General features: G+C 37.2%; 1 protein-coding gene across 10 annotated transcripts in view; it reads left to right on the forward strand.

Annotated features, from left to right (window-relative positions):
• Positions 1 to 26472, forward strand: part of ZNF385B (zinc finger protein 385B) — a 393057-nt gene that overhangs the window by 339158 nt on the left and 27427 nt on the right. For all 10 annotated transcript variants that reach the window (XM_039470115.2, XM_039470116.2, XM_074399396.1 and 7 more), the window contains one exon: positions 19347 to 19509. In XM_039470115.2, the coding sequence (XP_039326049.1) occupies positions 19347 to 19509 (163 nt within the window). The remainder of the gene's footprint in view (positions 1 to 19346; positions 19510 to 26472) is intronic.

Genomic DNA, 26472 nt, shown 5'->3' on the forward strand with positions numbered 1-26472 from the left:
GGTTGTCTCCAGCCTTGGCCAGTTTTCTCAACTACCACTTTTATTTTCAATCATTTGTGGAACCCCTCCACTAAGTTTCTCATTAGTAGCTTAAAAGCCCAAACTAAGTCCTCATCTTTCACTGCAAAATTTCCCCCAACCACCATAAATGCACCTTTCTGATATTTGTTTTGGATCTTCCCTGCCATTTGGGTCTGAAGATTTAAAGTCAACTCTAATTACTTTCTCTTTCTCAATTTAATTGTGTTGCAAATAATAAAGGTTATCTCTCCGCTCACTTACTCATTCATCCATGTAATCAGTATTTAACAAACGGCTACAATACTTCAGTCAGTGTGCTAAATGCAAGAAATAGAGTGAAGAACAAAAATCTTACAGGTACAAGTATTAATGGGGGTTATTTTCTGGTGGGAGAAGACAGACGTTAATCACATTATCATATAAATTAATAATTAGCTTACATTTTGAGAAATGCTATGAAGAGAAGAACCCAAGAGTTTGGATGTGACCCAGTCTGGAGGGTCATGGAAGGGTTCCCAATGTTTGAACCGCATTCTGAAGGAAGAATTGGAATTAAGTAGAGAAAGAGAAAAGGGATCATATTCTAGGCATGTGCAGAAGGAGAGCACTATACTTATAATACAGACACAGTGTCTTTCAGTTCTTCAGAGAACAACAAATAGAAACAAAACAAAACTTGAGGTATGTAAGGAGTAAGCCATACAAGTCTTGAATGTAATGATTTTAGATTTTAAACTAAAAACAGTGAAAAGGTATTGCGGATTTTTTTGCAGCATAATGGCGTGATTATGTTTGTTTCGAAAATATCACTGTGGCGTCCAGGTGGAGAACAGATTGTGAGAGAGCAAGAGGGGCCTTTGCATGGTCACTAAGGGGGCTTTGCAAGAGTTTAGATGAAAAATGATGGCAGTTTGAACCAAAATTGTAGTGGTAGAGATCTAAAGAATCAATCTGAGTAGAGAAGTATTTGGGAGGTAAAATCTATAGGACTTGGTGATGGATTGAATGTGGGGTAAAGGTAGGATGTGTCAATGGAAGCACTCCCTGGATTTGGTTCTTTAAACAGATTCAGTGTCAGGCTGCTGTAAAGACATACCTGAGACTGGGTAACTTATGAAGAAAAGAGGATTAATCAGCTAATGGTTCTGCAGGCTATACAGGCTTCTGCTTCTGTGAAGGCCTCAGGAAACTTACAATCATGGCAAAAGGCAAAGGGAAAGCAAGCATATCTTCACATGAATGGGAAGATTGTTTCTGAGATAGACTCTCACGCTGTCACCCAGGCTGGAGTGCAGTGGTGTGATCTCAGCTCACCACAACCTCAGCCTTTCAGGTTCAAGCAATTCTTGTGCCTCTGCCTGTCAAGTAGCTAGGATTACAGACATGCACCACCACACCCAGCTAATTTTTGTGTTTTCAGTAGAGACAGGGTTTTGTCATGTTGGCCAGGCTGGTCTCAAACACCTGGCCTCAAGTGATTTATCTACCTCAGCATCTTGAAGTACTGAGATTACAGGTATGAGCCACCACTCCTGGCCTCTCCTTCATGTTTGAAGGATGTTTTTGTCAGATACACTATTCTATGGTAAAAGGCTTTTTCCTTGAGTACTATAAATATGTCATATCACTCTTTCCTGGCCTTTCAGGTTTTCACTGAAAAGTCTGCTGGAAGATGTATTGTAGCTCCATTGTATGTGATCTGTTTATTTTCTCTTGCTGCTTTTAGGATCCTTTCTTTATTTTTGGTCTTTGGGACTTTGATGATTAAATGTCTTGAGGTAGTCTTTTTTGGGTTAAATCTACTTGGTGTTCTAAACTTTCTTGTACTTGGATATTGATGTCTTTCCCTATATTTGGGAAGTTCTCTGTTATTATGTCTCTGAATAAACTTTCTATCTCTATCTCTTTTTCAATTTTTACCTCCTCTTTAAGGACAATACTTCTTAGATTTGCCCTTTTGAGGCTATTTTCTAGATCCTATAGGCACACTTCAGTGTTTCTTATTCTTTTTTCTTTTTGTCTCCTCTCTCCACATATTTCCAAATAGCCTGTTTTCAAGCTCACTAATTTTTTCTTCTGCTTCATCAACTCTGCTATTAAAGAACTCTGATGAATTCTTCAGTATGCCAGTTGCATTTTTCAGCTCCAGAATTTCTGCTTGATTCTTTTTAATTATTTCAATCTCTGTTAAATTTGTCTAATATAATTCTGAATTTTTTTCTCTGTGTTATCTTGAATTTCTTTATGTTTCCTCAACACAGTTATTTTGAATTCTGTGTCTGAAACTGTTTTTCTAAAATTGATGCCTGGTGTCTTGTTTATTCATTTGGTGAACTCATGTTTTCCTGGATAGCGTTGATGCTAGTAGTTGTTTTTTGGGTATTGAAGAGTTAGGTATTTAGGTAGTCTTCACTATCTGGGCTTATTGTAGCTGTCTTTTGTGGGAAGGCTTTGCAGATATTTGAAAGCACTTGAGTATTATGATCTAAGCTGTATCTGTTTTAGGGATACCCCAACCCCTATAATGCTTCAGTATTTGCAGGCTCATAGAGGTACTGCCTTGATGGTCTTGGACAAGATCTGGGAAAATTCTCTGAATTACCAAGCAGAGACTTGTTCTTTTCCCTTAATTTCTCCCAAGCATATAGGGTCTCTATCCCTTTGAAGCCACCTAAAGCTGGGGGTAGAGTGACAAGCACCCCTGTGGCCACTACCACTATGACTGTGCTGGATGAGACCTGAAGCCAGCATAGCACTGGGTCTCACACCAGGCCTGTTGTAACTACTCCATGACTACTGCCTATGTTCACTCAAGGCCCTGGGACTTTACAATCAGCAGGTGGCAAAGCCAACCAGGCCTGTTTTCTTCCCTTTATGGTGGTGAGGTCCCTAAGTCCCCAGGTGGGTATGGAAGTGCCATCCATCAGTCCAGTACTAGAGTCAAAAACCTTAGAAGTCTACCTGGTATTCCATTGTATTGAGGCTGAGCTGGCACTCAAACCACAAGATATAGTCCTTCCCATTCTTCCTTCCCTTTTCCAAAAGCAGAGGAGCCTCACCTCATAGCCACCACCACCTCAGACCATGAAGATTACTGCCAGACTTCTGTCAGTGTTTCCTTAAGGCCCAAGGTCTCTTAAGTTAGCTTGTCATGAATGCTGCCTAGCCTGGGACTCACCCTTAAAGACAGTGGGCTCCCCCTCTGGCCCAAGGTAGGTCCAGAAATGCTATCCAAGAGTCCAGGCCTGGAACTGGGGACCCTGAGAGTACACTCGGTGCTCTACCCCTCTGTGGTCATGCTGATACCTAAGGTGCAAAACAAAGTCCCCTTTACTTTTCCCTCTGCTTTTCTCAACCAGGAGTTTTTCCCTGTAGGTATCACACAACAATGAAATAAATATATACAACCATTTAAAAATAACAAAACTTTACTCATATGAAATATCTCTAAAACCTATTGCTAAATAGAAAAGGCAAAGTGCAGAATAGCATATGTAGTATGTAGGTACTTGTCTAGAAATAAAAGAAAGAAAAACTACACATATATGTATACATTGGCTTGATAGGCACGTAAATAATCCCTGGCAGGATACACAAGAAAGTGAGAACTCATTGCTGAATCTGAGAGGTAAATTTTCTCTGCTTATTTTTTTATACTTTTAACTGTGTGGTTCTTTTGCCTAGATATATAAATTTAAAAGAAACAAAAGTAATTGTTAGCTAACTGAACATAAATGAAATTCCATCGAAATTATGGATGATTTATGTCCAAAACTTGCAGATATGTGAAAAATTATAACTATTGGTTAAGAAAACCTTGTTTTTGAAGCCTTTCTGATTGGTCAGTGGGATTTGATTTTGAACCCTTTTCAACTCTTTCCTGGTTGAGCCTCCTCTTCTACTTTGCCTCACCCCCAGCCTCTCCACTGTGCACACACAGCTGGTTCTTCATACAGCAACCAAAGTAATCCTTTAATAAATAGAAGTCAAACAAGGCTGCTCTTCTGATTTAAAACACTGCTGGGATTCTGCATGTACTCAGAATACAAGTCAAAATTCTTACAGTGGTTATTTGGTGTTTCCTGAACCTGAAGTACTCTTCTCCAGGTATCCACCTAGTTAACTCCCTTACTTCATTCAGGTCTTGATGAAAATGCCCTCTCAACAGAGTTTCCTTGATACTTAAAATGGCACGTTACACTATCGTCTACCCCTTACACGTCTTCATTTTTTATAGCACTATGTAACATATTCATAGGTATATCTCTTATCAGTGAATGCTATCTAAAATATATATATATATAAATTTATAATTTCTTATCTATATCCCCATATTAGGACTCAAGTTTCAATAGATCTGTATCCCACAACACTTATAGTAATGCCTAGAATATAAAATGTATTCAATAGATATTTGTTGTATTAAAGAATGGATGGACTCTCAGTGTTATGTTCCTGCTTTTAGAATGTTTTTCTCCCTCTGCTATACACATACACACACACACACACACACACACGTATACATATATATACATATCTATGTTCTCCCTCTGCTATATATATACACAAATATATTTACACACATATATACACACACACAAACATATATATATACATGCTATTTGCATGCCATATGTACACTATACATGCCATATAAATATATATGGTATTCAATTTGTTATCCTCTACACAAGATTATAAGCTTCTAGAAGCCACAAACCATGTCTTCTGAAACACCTATTACATGATACATAATGAAACATTGCTAAACAGAGTTGAATTAAAATAATTCAACATGAATGATATCATATATTATATGAACAACCTTTGTTATGACTACTATTGGTGAGTAGAACTTTTAGACAATATCACACAGAATCAGAAAGTGGAAACCCACTAGCGTCTTCTGATTCTATTAAATCATTTTAGATTTTATTGAAGAATCAAAGTAATAAATATTATTATTTTTGTTTTGCCTCCAACAGACCCATATCTTATATGTGAGGAAGGTTGACCCAATTAATTTTGAATGAAAACTTATAGTTTAATCTGGTACTTTATTATAAAACGGTCTTAGCATGACTCAGATGGGCTAAGCGACTACTGAAGGTGTGTTTTCATTATTTTCTCTCAGTTATATCTCAGTTATATTGCAGGTATCTGTTATTAATCTTCACATTTACATATTCCACTTAATTTTGAATTATAAGATCCCTTCTAGGTTTTAATAATTGGTTTAGGGTTTTGAAGTATTAATTTTACAAAGACCTATTTTGTTAAACAGGTTTTCAAATGAGTATTGATGGGTAAATAATATATTAAACATATATAAAATATTACTAATGCTATTCTTCAACCAATTCTCTGAGCATTAAACTTTCAAAGTTACTTTGCTACTTTAAGGATATTGTTTATCAAACAAAAGGAGACACAATGCAATTTCTAATTTTAGATTTATTTTGTATGATTTATGCAAATTTTCTTGTGTGGAACTCAAAGTCAATGTAATACCTTCTGGATTGATTAAAAATTAATGTGTGGACACCTGGAAGCCTAATTTAAGAGACCATCAGAAGCCTTAAATCAATTAGCTATAGAGTCACAGCTTTAATGTGTAAACTTGAATTATATTGCATTACTTATCATTGGGTAACAAAAGTTGTTTTTATGAAGCATACAAGAGCATTCTGTTTTCCCACTGAAAGACAGCAGCACTCTCAAGCACATTAATAACTTGGGATATAACTGTAAAAACACTATAAACTCTGAATATCCTCCTTTATATTTCAAGGTAGTTGAGAATTATCAACTAAGATTTCCCAGTTTAATATAAGATGTGAAGTTAATTTGAGGGAAATGGGTGATTTATACTTTTAAATACTTTTAGGAGAATCATAAAATAAATAATTCAAAAATAGTAAGCAGTTATTAATAAATTATAATATTTTGTGTCATATTATAAAATAAAAGATGGACCGGCATGGTGTTGCATGCCTGAAATCTCAGCACTTTGGGAAAGCAAGGCAGTAGGATCACTTGAGACCAGGAGTTTAAGACCAGCCTGAGCAATATAGCAAGACCTTACCTCTCCGAAAAATTTTTAAAAAAATAGTGAGGCATGGTGGCATGTACCTGTAGTCCCAGCTACTTGGGAGGCTAAAGCAGAAGGACAGTGTGAGCCCAGGAGTTTGAGTTTGCAGCAAGCTATGATGGCCCCTCAACTTCAACCTGGGTGATAGAGTAAGACCCTGTCTCTAAAATAAATGAATAAATAAATGAAAAATAAAAGATAATATTCACGTGTTTTATTAAATCTGTAAAGTTTAGAACTTCTAAGAGGTGAGGTCTCTATATACATAATTCTTTGAGAAAATTAGATATTTTTATAAATTATGATGGTTAACATTATTTCATATTTAAGATTATGTTAGTAGACAGAGATCTCATTTTCTTACTCTGGCATAACAGAGAATATAATTTATCAAGTGCATTCTTCATGAAGTTTGTGATTTTTCCTCTCTTATGATTTGAGAGAGTGGCTAAAGGCATGCTTCGCCAGATTTCATTTACTTCATCTTGCCTACCTTAAACTCTAGTGCATATACTAAGAATTTACACATATATTTATCATTAAATTGACTCAGATATTGATCCCAATCCAGAAGGCAAAGTAAATATACCTTTCAGAAATTCTAAAATTGTAATATAATGTAAATGGAGAGTTAAGCAGTCTTGTTTTCTTAAGATAAGCATTTCAGATACTTCTTGCTGAATTCTTAAATAAATTATGATGTTAAATTGTAACAGTAAAAAAAATCGTTCTGTTACTCATATCCTATGTTGAAAAATTCATATAAACCTACTTCCATTAGGTTAATAGGGGAAAAATCTATTTCAAAATAAAATCTCTATAATGTACAGTATTCATTCATATAATTAAGGAACCAATCATCTGAGATTAGCTTTACCTTGGCACATATATAATAAACTTTTTTATAAAAGAAGATAATCTTTAAGTATGGCCTGATTTGAAATACAGAAGAGAACTGGAGGCGAGAGAGCATAAACAGAATTGAACAAATGAAGAGATTGGTGTTCGGATCAAGTTGATACAGCCAAGCTTCAACAACTGGCTTGCATACGCCCTGTGCTACTCCACCCTAAACTGGTAACATAGAGTGCCAGTGAATCTCTAGGCAAAGAAATGTAGATTGCTGGGAATCATCTAAAATTAATAATCTGCCTTCTAGTAATTGAAAGGGAAATGTAACACTCGCTGGGAGAATGAGGCAAAATTTTATTTTCTTGAAACTCCATTGTAAGAAATGATTTTTTAAACAATTTTTTTACTATATTCCAGCTGACGTTTTACTCAAACTACAGCATCTTTCTAATTCATCATGTAAATTCTGTCATACTTATTTGATCCATTTATAGCTTCTTTATGTTTCTGTGTGTAATTAATTCCATCAGTGAATCATGGGCAAGAAACATGAGCTTCCAGACCCTTAGCTGATGAATAAACATATTTGAAAAATTAATTTGAAGCCCACTAAAGATCTTAGCATTTTAAGAAGCAAATTATTTGCCTACATTGAAGTTTTTTGATAATGTGATTGAATATATATATGTATGTATGTATAATGTTCCTATATTCAAATAGTGGTATTTTAAAGCAGCTCTAACCCAAGAACTCTCCTTCTATCTTAGATTAATTGATAGACTCTAATTGGGCCCAAAGAGAATTAGCAGTATAGAGTACACATCGTTTTCTTCTTTGAAAGCCACCACTTTCACTTTAGTAACATAGAAATATAGAAATATTTGGAGTTGATGGGGTTTTATATATATATATATATTATAAAGCCAGTAAATACAGAATGTCATAGGCACAACTCTGGCCTGGTACAATCCAGAAGATACTACTAATACTGAAATATATGTGAATAGTGCTCTGCAGAGTCATGCAATGTGATGGCCCTAGACAGGCCATAGCAACTGATAGTGTTTCTCTAGCTGTAAATTATCAATTAGCAAAGACATTGTCTTTTTAAGGTAAAAAGCTCATAATAGCTCTTATTTTGTCTGGAATTTTTTTCAACAGATCCCAATAGATGAGGATTAAATGAAGTGAATATCAAAACCAGTAATATGTCATTACTGATATTTCATGCCTTACAATTGGAAATATCAGCAGAAAAACTTACTAGCAATCTTTGGATAAGTAAGCCTTTTGGTTGGGTATGGCTTATACTTCCTATATTGTAGCTTTGTCTCTGAGAGTGTGTGATCTTATGAATGCAACAAGTGTATGCTAAAAGCATTGTAATAGTAAAAAAGTTTTATCTTGAAACAAGGATTCAAGTAGTTATTTAATTATTACTCAGTAAACTTTAGTCTGTTTCTTAGTATATTTAACTATAGCATTTTAAGTGCCTTGCTTTTATCTCAAACAATTATTAAAGGCTCAATACAAATAACTTAATATAGGATTATAGTTTGGAGCGGAGGATAAAATCTGTAATGTAAAAGCAGTATCTTACATCATAATCATTTTCTTTCTTTTTTTTTCTTTTTTTTTTTTTTTTGAGACAGAGTTTTGCTCTGTCACCAGGCTGAAGTACAGTGGCACAATCTCGGCTCACTGCAACCTCCGCCTCCCAGGTTCAAGTGGTTCTCTTGCCCGAGCCTCCTGAGCAGCTGGGGCTACAGACACATGCCACCAGGCCCAGCTAATTTTTGTATTTTTAGTAGAGATGGGGTTTCACCATGTTGGCCGGGATGATCTCGATCTCTTGATCCTGTGATCTGCCCGCCTCGGCCTCCCAAAATGCCTACAAATAGAATATTTGATGTTTAAATTGAAAACACTGTTTCTGTGACACAAGGACCATCATTTTCAAGGTAGTGCAATGTAGAAACCCTTCCCTGCTATTCCCTTTATGTCTGTATTCTAGTGAAGCTGAAAAGCATACGTGCCCAAGAAACACTGCAGTGCACAGGACTCAGTGCCTTGGTACATGTTCTTCCCTTTGCCCATAATACCTCCCTCTCCATCTGCCACTTCAGATCCCTACCTTTGCAGCAGAACACAGCACTGAGAGCTTCTTTTCATGGAGCTTCCTTGATTTCCTTCAATCTGAAGAGATTTACCTCTCCTCTGACTCTCATATTCTTTGTTTCTTGGTACCTTCCATTTTATAATTCCACCTTCTGCTTTGGATTATAACTATTTGTATGCTTGTCTTTTCTTCCAGCCACCATTCTTGCAAATAGGGGTCTTTGTTTTTAATCTTTTACAATACCTAGCCCATGGCAGGTACTAAATGATTCTTTGCAAAATAAATCATCAGGTTTCCCCTTTGTTAGTTTAGCCTGTTTTATGGTAGTTCATTTGACATATGTTGTTTTTGGCATTTTAGTATATTGGGTTTTTCTGAAAATTAGCGGCCTCTGCTATTTCCCTTATAACACTACTCAACATGTTGAAATCTAAGGTCTTAGGAAAAAAAGATGCCAGTAGTTTTAGCTATGCACTTTCTTTAATTAAGGGAGCAGTTCTAACTACTTTTTAAAATGCAAAAAAGATTGGTTCAATTGGTGAATGAATAGGTAAATACTTTTGCCAGAGCCATTACCTTTCCCCAGTCACTTTGTGAATTTGTGCTTAGACTGTTTTTTCTATACAAAGTGAGCACAGTTTAATGTCCTCAATCAAGATCTTAGCCATATCTCTGAAGTCCAAATTAGGACAATAAGGTAAAAATCAGTCCAAGCACAGTGGCTCATGCCTGTAATCCCAGCACTTTGGGAGGCCGAGGGGGGTGGGTCATGAGGTCAGGAGATAGAGACCAGCCTGGCCAACATGGTGAAACCCCATCTCTACTAAAATACAAAACATTAGCCATATATGGTAGCAGGCACCTGTAGTCCCAGCTACTTGGGAAGTTGAGGCAGGGGAATTGCTTGAACCAGGAGGTAGAGGTTGCAGTGAGCTGAGATCACATCACTGAATTCCAGCCTGGTGACAGAGCAAGTTTGTCAAAAAAAAAAAAAAAAAGAAACAAAAAAGAAGAAGACAATTAAAAAATAAGGTAAAAATCAATCAGAAATGAGAGCACAGTGGATTTTAGAAGTTTTTGGGTTAGTTTTTTGTTTTGTTTTGTTTCGTTTTTGCACTAAGATATCTCATTCTTTATCTTTTTTTTTGTTTGGACCAGTGGGGTTCTAAGAGATGTAAAGGATTTGAGAAAGTGAAGACCTTTAGCAACAAAGGTTATTAATGGAAGAAAACATTCCAAGTTGTCATTTCCTGTCAAAGCTATTCCTCTATCAGTGGGTGGTCAGGTAACTACCAGAATGGCCTTAAGAGAAGAACCTGTATGCTGATGAACTTTTACATGAAGGTCAGTGTGGTAGTTTGGCCAACTCTTTCTAATTCTGGCAATTCTTGTAAAGAGGTTTCTTTGGTCACTGCCAGTTAGGGGCACACAGCACTTTAGGAGGGGAAGCAGAATGCAAGCCATCAGTGCTAGACAAGTGTATGTCTGCTAATTACTCACTAGGTGTAAAGTACATCAGTTCGGCCAACCAAGTCTCTTAGAAGTGACACAAGAGCCATTGTTGATGGGCTTGATGTGTGTTGCCTAGTTTATGGGTTTTCTGGCTCCTGTCCTTGTTTCTTTCACTCCTCAATTAAGAAAATTCCTAGATAATGAAGTCAGGTTAATCTTTTGCTGCTTAACAGTGTCTCAGTTTCACTTGAAGATTTGCCCGGCATTTAGAAGCTGTTGACACTGCCTCAGACACAGTACAAGGGATAGCAAAGTGCCACTACTAAGAATACCACAGGAGAACTGGAAAGATGCCAGATATAAGGAAGTGGCATTTGCCATTCTGTCTTTATTCCGTAGTCTTCCACCCCATTTTTCCCAAACAATAGTCAGTAGAAGCTAAAAAGCCTTGTTGCACTTCTCCGTCTGGTCCTGAACTCAAAGCAGAAGTGGATCATGACTATGGAAAGAGAGTTTTTTCCATCTTGGCCAGTGAAGTGTCACTTAGTTGGATCTTTACCCCAAGTGTTAATTGATGCTGTTAACTTTCAGCACTGATGCCAAGAAATAGTAATGAGGAAATGACACTCTGTTTATCTTGTACTTGGAGGTTTTATTTAGAGAACCATATGTTTCTTTAACCAAAGGGCACTAAAGTAACACTGCACTATTTAGTGTACTTGGAAAGATGAGTTTTTAGCAGGTCTCCTGATACCTTGCAGAAATTGTTATATACCTAAGAAGTAGAAGGTTTTTGTTTTTTTGTTTTTTTGTTTTTGTTTTTGTTTTTGTTTTTGAGACAGAGTCTTAGTCTGTTGCCCAGGCCAGAATACAGTGGCACAATCAGGGCTGACAGCAGCCTCCACTTCCCAGGCTCAAGTGATCCTCCTGCCTCCTCCTCTCAAGAAGCTGATACTACAGGCATGTGCCACCATACTCAGCTAATTTTTTTGAATTTTAGTAGAATTAAGGTCTCACGACATTGCCCACATTGGTCTCAAACTCCTGAGCTCAAGTGATACTCCCTCCGGGGCCTCTGAAAGTGCTGCGTTTACCAGCACTGCACCTGGCCTAAAAGTGGAATTTGCTTTACTCAACAGAAGGATCAGAATCCTGGTGTTTTATACTAGCATATTTCCAATGAATGAAGTATGTATTTCCTACTCATAGCAATTTCTATACGATTAAGCTATGAGTCTTCCCTGAGTCATTAAAAGCAGCATGCTTTGTGTATATGTTTTTTACTTCTAATAAAATTATAATATTAACTTAATGTAGGTATTTATATCTATAATGTGGATATATAATTAAATAGGGGCATGCATGTAAGCATTTTATATTTACCATGGCTTTTCCACCCACATGTGTAGCTTTTAATAAGTTATGTAATTTCTCTATGCTCAGTTTCCCATTTGTAACGTGCTGGCCAATAATACCTATTGCATAGGATATTATATGGATTCAATGAGCTAAAACATGTAATGCATTTAGAATTGTGCCTGGAACAGTGCTCAGTAATATTAATCATTATCGATGACACGGGTGAGGTGGATCCAAGATGGCTGAATTGGAACAGCTCTAGAGTGCAGTTCCCAGCGAGAACAATGCAGAAGGTGAGAGATCACTGCATTGCCAAACGAGTTATTACTGCCACAGACCAGGAGATTCCTAGGCTGAAAAGCAACACTAGTTTCCAACACGGCTGTTTTAGCCAGCGCAGCAGGTCTCCCCACACAAACTCACACAAATCTGAGCCGCCATTTCAACGGGTGCCTGGAACGCTTGGGAGACACAGCCACCCATTCAACTGAAAAACAAGGGGGCTGAAACAGGGAGCCAGGTGATCTGGCTCAGCAGGTCCCACCCCCACAAAGACCAACAATCTGAAATGCTATGGATTGAGAGTTTCACAGCAAATGCAGCTGGACCCAGGACAGTCCAGCTCTGTGAGGGGAAGGGTGTCCACCACTGCTGAGGCAGTCTGCCATTACTGAGGCAGACTGCCATTACTGAGGCAGTTCTAACTATACCGCTATTAAAACAAAAAAAAAAAAAACAAAAAAAAAAAAAAAAAAGAAAGTTCACACAGCAGATACACAGAGCCCATGGCAGCTCAGCAACACTTCTGCTGGCAGATTGTGACTAGGCTACCTCCTAGCGGGGCAGGGCATCTCCGAAAAAAGGCAGCAGCACATCAGGAACTTATAAATAAAGCGCCACCTTCCCAGGACAGAGTACCTGGAAAAAAAGGCGGTTATGAGTTCTGCTGCAGCAGACTTAAACGTACCTGCCTAGCAGCTCTGAATAAAACAACAGAGCTCACAGCTCAGCACTTGAGCTCTTATAAGGGATAGACTGTCTCCTCAAGCAGTTCCCTGACCTACATATATCCAAAGAGATACCTCATAAAGGAGCACTCAGGCTGACATCTGGCGGGTATCCTTCTGGGACAAAAATAACAGAGGAAGAAACGCAGCAACCATTACTGCTCTGCAGCCACCGCAGGTGACCCCCAGGCAAGCAGGGTCTGGAGTGGACCTCCAGCAGTCCTACAGCAGAGGGACCTGACTGTTAGAAGGAAAACTGAAAAATGAAATGAACACAGAAATAAAGAAGTTCTTTGAAACCAGTGAGAACAAAGACACAACATACCAGAATCTCTGGGGCACATTTAAAGCACTGTCTAGAGGAAAATTTATAGCAATAAATGCCCACATGAGGATGAAGTAAAGATCTAAAATTGACACCCTATCATCAGAATTGAAAGAGCTAGAGGAGCAAGATTAAAAAAAAAACTCAAAAGCTAGCAGAAGACAAGAAATAACTAAGATTAAAGCAGAACTGAAGGAGATAGAGACACAAAAAACCCTTCAAAAAATCAATAAATCCAGGAGCTGGCTTTTTGGAAAGATCAACAAAATAGACAGACCGTTAGCCAGATTTATAAAAAAGAACAGAGAGAAGAGTCAAAAAGATGCAATAAAAAATGATAAAAGCAATATTACCACCGATTCCATAGACATATAAAGTACCATCAGAAATTGCTACAAACTCTATGCACATAAACCAGTAAACCTGGAAGAAATGCATAAATTCCTGGACACTTGAACCTCCCAAGCCTAAACCAGGAAGAAGTCGAAACCCTGAATAGATCAATAACAAGGGCTGAAGTTAAGGCAGCAATTAATAGCCTACCAACCAAAAAAGACCAGGTCCAGACAGGTTCACAGGCAAATTCTACCAGACATACAAAGAGGAGCTGGTACCACTCCTTCTGAAACTATTCCAAACAATCCCAAAAGAGGAAATCCTTCCCAAATCATTTTATGAGACTAACATCATCCTGATACCAAAACCCAGCAGAGACTCAGCAAGAAAAGAAAAATTCAGGCCAATATCCATGATGAACATAGATGCAAAAATCTTCAATAAAATACTGGCAAACTGACTGCAACAGCACATCAGAAAGCTTATACATCACCATCAGGTAGGCATCATCCCAGGGATGCAAGGCTGGTTCAACATATGCAAGTCTGTAAATGTAATCCACCACATAAACAGAACCAAAGACAAAAACCACATGATCATCTCAATAGATGCAGAGAAGGCCTTCAACAAAATTCAACAATCCTTTATGCTAAAAACTCTCAATAAACTAGATATCGATGGAAAGTATCTCAAAATAATAAAAGCTGTTTACGACAAACAAACAGCCAATATCATATTGAATGGGCAAAAACTGGAAGCATTCCCTCAGAAATCTGAAACTAGGATGCCCTCTCTCACCACTCTTATTCAATATAGTATTGGAATTTCTAGCCAGAGCAATCAGGCAAGAAAAATAAATAAAGGGTATTCAATTAGGAAAGGAGGAAGTCACATTGTCTCTATTTGCAGATGACACGATTGTATATTTAGAAGACCCCATTGTCTCAGCCTAAAATCTCCTGAAACTGATAAGCAACTTCGGAAAAGTCTCAGGATACAAAATCAATGTGCAGAAATCAGAAGCATTCCTATACACCAATAACAGACTTAGAGCCAAATGAAGAATGAACTGCCATTCACAATTGCTACAAGGAGAATAAAATACCTAACAATACAACTAACAAAGGATGTAAAGGACTTCTTCAAGGAGAACTACAAGCCACTGCTCAAGGAAATGAGAGGACACAAACAGAGGGAAAAACATTCCATGCTCATGGTTAGGAAAAATCAATATTGTGAAAATGGCCATACTGCCCAAAGTAATTTATAGATTCAGCACTATCCCCATCAAGCCACCCATGATCCTCTTCACAGAACTGGAAGAAAAACCACCTTAAACTTCATAGAGAATCAAATAAGAGCCCACGTAGCCAGGACAATCACAAGCAAAAAGAACAAAACTGGATACATCATGCTACCTGACTTCAAACTATACTCCTAGGCTACAGTAATCAAAACAGCATAGTACTGGTACCAAAACAGACAAATAGACCAATGAAACCGAACAGAGACCTCAGAGGCAACACCACACATCTACAACCATCTGATCTTTGAAATAACTGACAAAAACAAGCAATGGGGAAAGGATTTCCTGTTTAATAAATGGTGTTGGGAAAACTGGCTTGCCATGTGCAAGAAAGCAGAAACTGAACCCCTTCCTGACACCTTACACTAAAATTAACTCCAGGTGGATTAAAGACTTAAATATAGACCTCACCCCATAAAAACCCTAGAAGAAAACCTAGGCAAAACCATTGAGGACATAGGCATAGGCAAGGACTTCATGACTAAAACACCAAAAGCATTGGCAACAAAAGACAAAACAGACAAATGGGATCCAATTAAACACCAGAGTTTCTGCACAGCAAAAGAAACAATCATGAGAGTGAACCAGCAACCAACATAATGGAAAAAATTTTTGCATGCTACCCATCTGACAAAGGGCTAATATCTAGAATCTACAAAGAACTAAAACAGATTTACAAGAAAAACAAACCCATTCAAAAGTGGGCAAAGGATATGAACAGACGCTTTTCAAAAGAAGATATATGAGGCCAACAAACATATAAAAAAATGCTTATCATCACTAGCCATTAGGGAAATGCAAATCAAAACAACATTGAGATACTATCTCACTCCAGTTAGAATGATGATCATTAAAAAATCTGAAGACAGATGCTGGAGAGGATGTGGAGAAATAGGAACACTTTTACACTGTTGGTGGGAGTGTAAATTAGTTCAACCATTGTGGAAGAAAGTGTGGCAGTTCCTCAAGGACCTAGAAATAGAAATTCCATATGACCCAGAAATCCCATTACTGGGTATATATTCAAAGGATTACAAATTGTTCTAATATAAAGACACATGCACATATATGTTCATTGTGGCACTGTTTACAATAGCAAAGACCTGGAATCAACCCAAATGCCCATCGATGATAGACTGGACAAGGAAAATGTGGCCCATTATATACTGTGGAATACTATGCAGCCTTGAAAAACAACGACTTTGTGTCCTTTGTAGGAACATGAATGAATCTGGAAACCATCATTCTCAGCAAACTGACACAAGAACAGAAAATCAAACACTGCATGTTCTCACTCATAGGTGGGTGTTGAACAATAAGAACACATGGACACAGGGAGTGGAGCATCACACACTAGGGTCTGTTGGGGGGGAATAGGAGAGGAACAGTAGGGAGGTTGGAGAGGGATAACATGGGGAAAAATGCCAGATATAGGTGACAGGAGGATGGAGGCAGCAAATCACCTTGCCATGAATGTACCTATGCAACAATCCTGCATGTTCTGCACATGTACCCCAGAACCTAAAGGACAATATTATATATATAGTTATATATAAAGATTTTTTTATGACACTCATTTTACAGTATGACAGCCAGAACAAGAAGGCAGAACATGGTCTTGTTTGACCTCACTGGGATAACTCAAATTTTGGGTTCAGTGGGGCACACCAGGAGATTCCAATTTTTCACTGTGCTGTGCAAGTCCAAAATGTAGACCATAAGAACACCATGAGTATAATTTTAGTGTTACAAATAAATATTAGCAAATAGGCAAATTCTCAAATACACAATCCATAAATAAAGATCAACTGTATCTGTAAAAAAATTAATCATTATTATAGTATTAGATTACATTATCAAATTTTAATTTTTATTTGCATATTTTCTTAATGTATAACTACCAAACTGTATTAGATGGATTTAAACATTCTTGGTTGGTAATAAATAAAGGCTGTAAAATAATGTTATACTTTTCTCCCCGCATGGTATTTCTTCCCCAACTTGACAGAGAACAACATGAGAAGTCCTTGAGGAAACCAAGTAAGAGCAATGTAGTGTCAATGAAGATCTAAAAAGATATTATTCAGGGAGTTAGGGACCATATATATTCAGCACAAGGCTATATACCTTGGGTGATCTGGGTTATATGCTAGGGAAATCACTAGTATGTCCAAAACGTATCCTTGATTACACTACTACCAAAGCAATATTTTTTTTCACCAACCACCTCCCACTCTACAAGAAATAACACAGCAGAATCAAAGTACATTGAAAAACAGACTGTGACATGAATCTGTCATCAAGTTTCCACTCAAATGGGACAGCAAATCCATGGATATGATGTTTAACTCACTTCATGACCCTTAACACTTGTGATTGTATGATCCATTATGTTTGACATGAACAAATTCAACATCATCATTTATGAGCTTAGGATAAAGTAGACTTATTCCCAACCAAGATCTGGAAGTAATGCTGGCATTTAAATGCTGCTCACCATCACCAGTTCTGCTGAACTAGCTATCGCTGGATGTCTGAAGATAGCAAAGCAACATGTCCTGGTGAGCTAGAGTGAAACAAGCAGGAAAGCCAGAAGAAACACTTCCAACAACACACAAAAATCAACCTTAGATGGCTTAGTCTAATCATGACATGTCAGAATAGTGCTTCATCTCTAGTAGTAGTGAAATGGTTCCACTTAAGCAAAGGGCATAAGCAGGACTGATAATACCTAAGGCTTCAAGAAATCAATGATATTATAACAGGGACTATATTCTATTCATACTCTCCATTAGTGATTTTACCAGAAGAATCATATATTCTGTCTGCTGCCTTCCTTTCTGTGTCATCTCTTTTCTCTCATATTCAATCCAACAAACATATAATAAATAGATAGATGCTGCAGAAATCTTCCCCATTTGGAATTTGTGTGTATCATCATGCCTCTGCTTGAGAATCTCACCTCAGGGGTGACCTCCTCTACATAACTGCACATCTAGTTTCCTTGACCTCACGTTGTTGATGTTCCACCAGGAGGCCTATCTAAGGCCCTCTCCAGCCATGGCCCTCACTGTTCCGGCACTCTAGCGTCAGTCCTTTCCTTAGACCAGCATCCTCCAACCAGAAGCATACTCTTCTCTACTAGTGTATAGGGATCCCTTTCCTCAAATCTCAAAAGTTACATGAATGGAAAGGTTCATATAATCCTCTTCAAACACATACAAGTATATAAAGAAAACGGATGTTTTTTAAAGTTATTATTTCTTTAGAAATCCCCTAACAAGAGTTCAACTTGCTTTACATAAGATTTATCGTTCATTTCACTTTTATAACTAAGCTAATATGCCATATATGTTTAGTTTTGTTTCTTTTCACCAAATGCATGTTTATACTTTTTCAGTCTTTTCAAAATATAATTCAAGTGAATATACTTAGATTCTTTTTTTTTTTTTTTTTTTTTTTTTTTTTTGAGACGGAGTTTCACTCTTGTTACCCAGGCTGGAGTGCAATGGCGCGATCTCGGCTCACCGCAACCTCCGCCTCCTGGTTTCAGGCAATTCTCCTGCCTCAGCCTCCTGTGTAGCTGGGATTACAGGCACGCGCCACCATGCCCATTCTTTTGTTAATGTGTATATTAATACTAGATGCCAGTAAGATAAAAGTCTTGTTGTTTAGGCAGAGAGAAATTTACCAAATGTCGGTAAGTTGACTACATGTTTTCAAGGCTTGTTGTAATTTGTTTTTGTGTTTTGTCTTGCTCTTTTTCCTTTTGATCTAGTACTGAAGTTACAGTTCTATATATGCTTTGCATATAAATGAATTTAACACTATTCACTCTGACTTCATAATCACATTTGAGATCAGAAACAAGAGTTTGTTTCTACCTCCTTTGTGACTTATATTATCTCTTCTTGTAACTGGAATCATCAAAATGATGCATGAAGTGCATGTAGATCTCTCCAAAAACTTCCATGTCATTTTTCCCTCAACGTCACCTATTAACCTGTTGTTTTGTCACACCAGTTGTTCTCAAAGCAGAGCCCAGAAGAAAGTAGACACATGGCAAACAGGATTTTAGCTGAAGGAAAATGACTGTGGAAGGTCATACCCACATGCATGAGTAGGACACTCAAAGCTGCTGCTGCCAGTCAGGGTTTGAAAAGTAGCCCCAATCGGCACTGGTGGGAGGGCACTGATGACAAAGCTCGCCTTCATCACAGTTTTGCCCTAATCCCTTTTTCCATTCATATAATGACTGGTTTTTTAAAGATGCAGGTCCTTTGTATTGTATAGGAGGTTTCGATATGCTATACCCTCTTAGGAACTGGTCTGCCATTTCGCGAAATGCCAAAAACAGTCAGGTACTGAGTTGTAAATGTCTGTGGTGCCTATGATCGAATGTATTTTTTTCCTGCATGATCATCCATTGTGGTGTTTGTAATTAGCAAAAAATGAGCCTGATTTGTTCTCCTTTGTAGAGCCAGGCCGAGGCCCACTACAAAGGAAGTAAACATGCCAAGAAGGTCAAAGCACTAGAGGCAACGAAAAATAAACCCAAAATGGTTTCTTCCAAGGACAGCGCAAAGGCTAATCCCAGCTGCTCCATCACTCCAATCACAGGCAACAACTCTGACAAATCAGGTCAATGACACTTTTTGTTCTTTACATTCTTTGTGTTTCTCCTGTTCCCCTGCCCTGACCCCATTTTCCTGATGCCCTCAGTTGTTGCATGTTACTCTCCATGATTTGTTTTCATGATATTAACATGTTTCCTTCATGGGAAGGATTGTATGTTTGCATGGAATCTAAGCATTTGATATGTTGCCATTCCATGTTGTTAAATATATACGTTTAAGTATATATGTGTGTATGTAAGTATATATATTTAAGTATATATGCATGAAAACGAGTAGCGACTACTTGATCACAATGTGTTTAGACTAAAATCTGGAAATGAATCTAAAATACTGAGTTTATTACTTCTTTCTATTTATTTTATGGTTTTTTTTGCTATAGACTTGATTAGTGAAGGACTTCTTAAACTTGTTTACTAATAGATATTTTTATGTTCTCTTACCCCAATAAAAAGGCGTTGAGGAGCAAAAGGGGAAACTTTCTGAGAGAGTGGCGTTACTAAGTGAATCTGGAAATATGCTTAGTAATAGAAGATACTGTTTTTTGAAGGTCTTCAGAGTTCATCTCAGAGTTACAAATGCACTTACATATTTTAAGGGAATTATGTCCAAAGAAATGAACTGATTAACAGAAGACCTTTATATGTAAATGGAAATGGGTGACTAGGTGAAAGGCCTCTGAAGAAGAGTCTATATTTCATAGTACCAGTGAATGGGTAGAATTTCTGAGTAGGTTCATTCAGTGGAAAGATAAAAAATTCATTTTTGTAGCATGGATACCATGAAACTGGATATTTAATAGGCTTCCACACTCTCACATCTGCCCCTCAGGGCCTGCGACAGATATGCCATTTTGTTTCAGTGACTCATTGAGGAATAGTGTCTGTTAAAGGAGACTAAGAAAAGATGTCTCTTTCGCTTATGTTTGATGCTCTCTTTAGGGGCCTCCCTCTTGCAGGAAACACATTTCTGATTCTCTTCTGCTTCTGAAATCATTGGAGAATCTTAGAAGGAGACTTAAGAATGCTTTCCTGTGGCTTTTGGAGAAAATCAAATCCATTACTCTAAGAGGAAGGTTCAGAAAACCTGTTCAAACAAGGAGACTATGGGAAAAGGGGCCATTATTAATTAGGCTCCGTAGATGCTGGCTCCAAAAATTCTTCAGCCTAGAAGGAGTGAGCTAAGCTAAATTTGGTAATAAAGACTTCTTGTTCTTTGTACAATAAGATCACTAAATCATATTATCTGATGAACAGATACAGTCAAAAATGCCAGATTATGTCTCCTTCTCTAAAGAACAAAGCCTTTTTACATATATTATCTAATTAGTCTTCAATCAATATCAGTTATAACATCAAATAATGTCTCTACTTTGCAAAACTCTAAACTGTGGTGAGGTACACAGTGTGTCAGTTATTTGCTGGAGGCTACCCAGTGTTTGGAAGAGCAGGAACCATCACCTGCTGACTTCCTGCCTGGTTTTATTAATGCAGGATATCACTGCCTCTATGAAATAATACTCTGAAATACTCTGCAAAAGTTTTTGTTATCTAAATTATGCTCCTTAACTTCCAGCAAAACTTATGAGTAAAATGATAAAACAATGGAGGTTAGTTTCACTTTATTCTTTCAGATAATAGAACAGTTGGTAGGTACTATACATATTACAGTGTTGCTACTGAGTAAGCTCAGGGTTCCACTTAAGTATAGTATTATTTGAAAATTGGGTTAGCTCTAAGTATTAAGCAGAAAAAAAGTGTCAAAATCAGAAATAGAGATGGAACAATCAGAGAAGGATCTATTTTTTTAAAAAACAGTGTGGAAGAAGAGAAATGAAAATAGAAAAAAAAAAAAAAGGTCACAGATTAGGAGACAAAACCAAGGAACAAGGGATACAGAAATAGAAAATCCAAAGAAAAGGTCCTGGATTATAGTTACAGCATGCCTTACACCTATGAGATGCCCAATTTCAATGACCATATGTTGAAATACAGTTTAGGGATTCAAGGCTTTTATTCCAGTACTCAAATGATAGCGGGTGCACAGTAAAACAAAAACACTTCCTAAGCAGTTGTGCTTGCCTACAGAGCATTTCTGAAACACCAGGATAAAAGCATAGCAGTGGTGTGAACAAGAAACGAGAATTAAGCTCTGAAACCCAGGGGAGAGGAAAACAAATCTCAACCACAAAATCTCTTCTTTAGTACATACATGTTGGTCTTTCTTCCTGCATTCTCTGCTTGCTCTGCCACTTTCTTAACCACCTCCTAGTACCTGTAGTCTAACAGTATTGATGTCACTCACTGTGTGACTATCCAGATTTCGACTAGAAGTAATAGAAACCACCTACATTTGGAGGTTATCTCATTTTTCATGTTTCCTTACTCAAAAATCTGTGTAAATTATTTGGTAACTCATTTGCTGGGCCATTACATTTTTGTTCCTCCGTGTTTGGTGTAAGTATTAATACTCATATTTTATTTGTTCTGTTATATTTATAAAAGCTACACAAAGTCATTGAAAGATGGCACTATTTTTTAAAACAAAAATGTGTATTTACTAAATAGATATATGTTCTTTTGTCACCGTCAACCATATGTCAGCTTCTAAGCAAGAATTCCCACATGGGTTTTATAGAATTTTCAAGTTGGAAAATTAGAAGCTTTGCCCAGATGGGAAATCTGATCCAAACAATGTAATACCTAATGTATTGTTAACTGCCTGTTTCTAAATCCTTGGAAAGCTCCCACGGCTTTGTCAGAATCATAGATTTTTGTTGATATCTGGCTTTCATTTCATTTAAAATCCCGTTTTAGAAAAACGCAAGACACAAAAATCAGTGCTTCACAAAAGGTCCAGGTACAATGTAGGGAGAAAGAGGGTGGGAATAGGAATGATGGCTGTAATAATTGATTGAAATATTTTATTTCATACAATGTTGCTTTAAGGAGTCAGCCAAAAATTAGACTAAAAGTCACTGTGAAAATTCATGACTGACTGGCAAATCTCATGAGACTGAAATTCCCCAACATTGGTCTTTTTCTTCTAAATGAAGAGTTCCTGTCAAGTGGGCTTAAGTAGTATCTGTGAATCTCAGATACTTAAATGAAAAGTGAAAACGTTACTCACTTGATGTATCAGCTGCCAGATTTCAAATATGCAGGCACTCACAGCATCCATAGGGTTGACTAATTCAATTTCCAGTCTCATGTTTTAGCAACAATAGCTTAGCAACAGAGTGTTGTTCAATGAGAGCAAATTTTGAGAGAGAGGGAATAAACAGGTGTTAATGGAGGGAGCTTGTAGGAGAGCAGCATTCTGGAAACATCCATAAAGACCAGGTGTGATTTCAAGGTATCTGACAAGAAACTTGGGACCCATAGGTTTACTCTTCTTTTTGAGACAGAGTCTCGCTCTGTCGCCTAGGCTGGAATGTAGTGGTGCCATGTCAGCTCACTGCAACTGCCACCTCCCATGTTCAAGCGATTCTCGTGCCTCAGTGTTCAAGTAGCTGGGATTACAGGAGCCAAACACCAGGCCTGGCTAATTTTTGTATTTTTAGTAGAGAAGGGGTTTCACCATGTTGGCCAGGCTGGTCTTGAACTCCTGACCTCAAGTGATCCACCTGCCTTGGCCTCCCAAAATGCTGAAATTACAGGTGTGCACCACTGTGCCCAGCTGGTGAACACTTCTGCTTCTCGAGAGCGCATATTGTGTATTCTAAGAAGTGATCTAAAAGTCTTCTAAGTGCTAGGGAAGCCCTCTTAGCTACTATTTTGGCACTTGGGACAACAATTTTTCTCTTTGATGTTACATTCGAAGACATAATTTGGTTCATGTTATATCCAGATCTGTATAAGGCAAAGAGATTTGTTATAACGGAGCTATCATGTATACAATTTTGGGATATCATGACTAGCTTTCTTTTTTTCTCTCAGGTCAGTAAACAAAATGGGTTTAAACTACAATAGCATGAATTGAATTTATTATAATAAGTTCTAACTACATGATTTGAAAAATTAGATATATTTCATTCAAGCTATTCTTCAGTTATATGAGAATAGTTGTTCATTTGCTTTTTGTAAGTTGAGGTAGAATTACATGTGAAATCCAAAGAAACAGCTTTATAGTCTCTTAGGATCTGTCCCAACTTTTAATAATGCATCAGAGGAAGTTGGAAACATAATGGGAGGGAGGAAAAATGTGCTTTGGGAGAATTGGGGTCAAAACACAGCAAGCATTAGGCAGCCTCAGGAAGATGGCTAGAACATATTGGCCAGCCACTCTACACAAATTTCCCCCTGGAGTTCAAGTGTCATAATGCCATATGATAATACACTTCCCTGTGATCATATGCCCAATACATCAAATTGAAGGCTCTCTTGTGACAGCATTTAACAACTCATACCAGGTTAAGAAAAATACAGAGCTTTCAAAAAATCCTGTTTCTTAAAAATAATAAAATATTATGATAGTCAACCTAATGATAAAATATTGTGATAGTCAACCTAATAGTTCATATGTCTGGGCTGTAGCACGGAATTTGTTTTAAAAAATTAATTAGATATCAAGATGGGGAAAAGATATTTCTAGTTTAAAGTATTTAAAGCTACTTAGAGCTAAACAGTCTTTAATTAGTTGGTGTCTAAACAGATGAAAGCATATGGAATGATTCAAAATGCTATAGATGTATTTATAAATGCAGTTAAGAGCAAAGATAATTGAGCCAGCTTCTTTGGTTGAAATATAACAGTAGGAACACCTTAAATTTGTTCATCTTACAAGATGTAGTTAGACATCCGTTTTTACTTGACTGTCATAATCCTTTGATAGATAGTGTTGAAATTATTATCCATTGTTTATTCATTCATGCAACAAAATTGGTATCCATTTATTCACTCAACAAATATTGATTATCTATACTAAATAACATAATGCCTATGGGTGCAACAGTGAACAGAAGGACATTTGTTGCCCTCAAAAAGTTCCAACCTAGTGGTGTTTTTTAATTGCCATTGTTAGATATTAGGGATTTAAAGAGAAATAATATATAGTCATCACCTTCAAGCTGCTCCCCAAAATTCAGTAACAATGAAGAACGTGGGTCATGAGAAGGTTAAGTGGTTCACATCAGGTTGCACAACTCAAATCCCAATAGAGTCAGGATGGAAACTCGGGGTTTCTTGTTCCATCCTTATATCATTATTTCAATTACTTCTAAACTTCTGTGTCTTGGAGGAGTAAATGCAGGTATTCCAATGGGCAAAGGCAGAAACCACTAACCACTTTCTAAAGAATTGATAAGTAGGATCACATATTACTTTTACATTGCTTGCTGACTGTTTTTGGTATAAGCTGTGGCAGTGAAGGGATCATCAAGCCTTTGTTTCATTGAGAATCCTTCGTTTCTATGCAGGATATAATCTGTAGTGTTTTAGTGTAATAGAACAAAAGTTTTAGAAGTTAAAAATCTTTTCAAGGACAAATTTGAATAAAAGCACTCATTTTAGGTAAATGGCAAATGAAAAATGTGTTCTCAAAGCTCCTGCTTGACAATTATAGACTTTACACGTCTAGAGTCAAATGTACTCACTGAAATAGAGGCTAACACTGAGACGGAGCATTGCAGAATGGCAGAAAGCTTGCCCTGCCTCCAAAAGGGTACAGTTGAGTTCTCTTCAACACGCTGCAGATTTTCAATAGCATTTTGAATTGTTCTACCTGAAATATTTCCCCTGAGGACAAGGAGATAGTTTTATTTATTCCACACCCATGCCCAAGGGAGACCGTGAGGTAACAGTGTTAGAAAAAAAACATGAGAAGGAGAAAAAGGATAGGACATCTTGAAACAGCTCGTTTTCATTTTCGGCATGTTGTGCTTTTGCATGGTGGCAGTTCCTCAGGTGTAAACCTAGAGTAGTTATTAATGAGCAGATCAGTATGATTTGCCTCAAAAGTGGCAGTTTAGCTTTTTATGGTCATCCTGTTGCCATACGAAAGTGCATTTTCAATTTTGTTGAAGGTTTTTCTGCCGTAGATACAAATGGAGACCCTTGCCTCATCATTTTTATGAGTTCTCCTGTGTACTTCACAGTTTTTATGTGTTGTTACAAACGGGGCCAAGTTTTCTAATTGACAGCTTCTCATTTCTGTTCACTGCCACAAGACTCCATCAATTAGCCAGCAAGGTCTTCCTAGCTGCCTCTTCACCCGTATCTGTCTCTGTAACAGGACCTTGTGATGTTGAATGGAAGAAAAATAGTTTTCTGCTTTGGCAGCATCTGTCACTTATAGACAAGCAGCCTCATAAATTTGGCATACATCTATCCAAATCCAGGAGTCAAAAATTTCATATCCTTCATAAAATAATAGATTAACAATATTTATGACAAACATCTTAAGTCTGAAGTTCTGGGGTACAATCATGTAGAACATAAATGAGTCTCGCCTGTCTAAAGAGAACAGACCATTATACTAAGGCTCATATTTTCATGAAATATACATATATCATTATGACTTTCAAAGTCAACTTAAAAAATAGAATTGCCTCCATCTTTACCTATGCACCTCGAATTTGACAATAGCATCCTTCCAGGTAAGGCTGAAGATTTGTAGTAGTTAAATGTTTGTCATCCTCTGGGAACTAACTTCTGAAATTTTATATTGCTTTCAAATAATGCTGAACATTTATTGTCAGTTTCTACACTTTTGATAGCTATTTTCTAGTGCTGCTCTAAGAAAAGTGAACCAAAAGTTGAGGCTGATTTATGATTTACTGAGTGTCTGTTAACTTGTGATTTACTGAGGATATATTATAAACCACTCCAAAAAGCAAAACCTTGAATTCCTCCTTATTAAAGCTTATATCACTATTAAAAACTTTTTTCATCTTCATTCATATTTATTTTAACTAGTATTTATCTCTTTTGATTACATTTACAAACAACTTTCTTACATTAAAAAGATATTG

The sequence above is a fragment of the Saimiri boliviensis genome, chromosome 5 (genome assembly GCF_048565385.1).
Source record: "Saimiri boliviensis isolate mSaiBol1 chromosome 5, mSaiBol1.pri, whole genome shotgun sequence".
NCBI lineage: Eukaryota > Metazoa > Chordata > Mammalia > Primates > Cebidae > Saimiri > Saimiri boliviensis.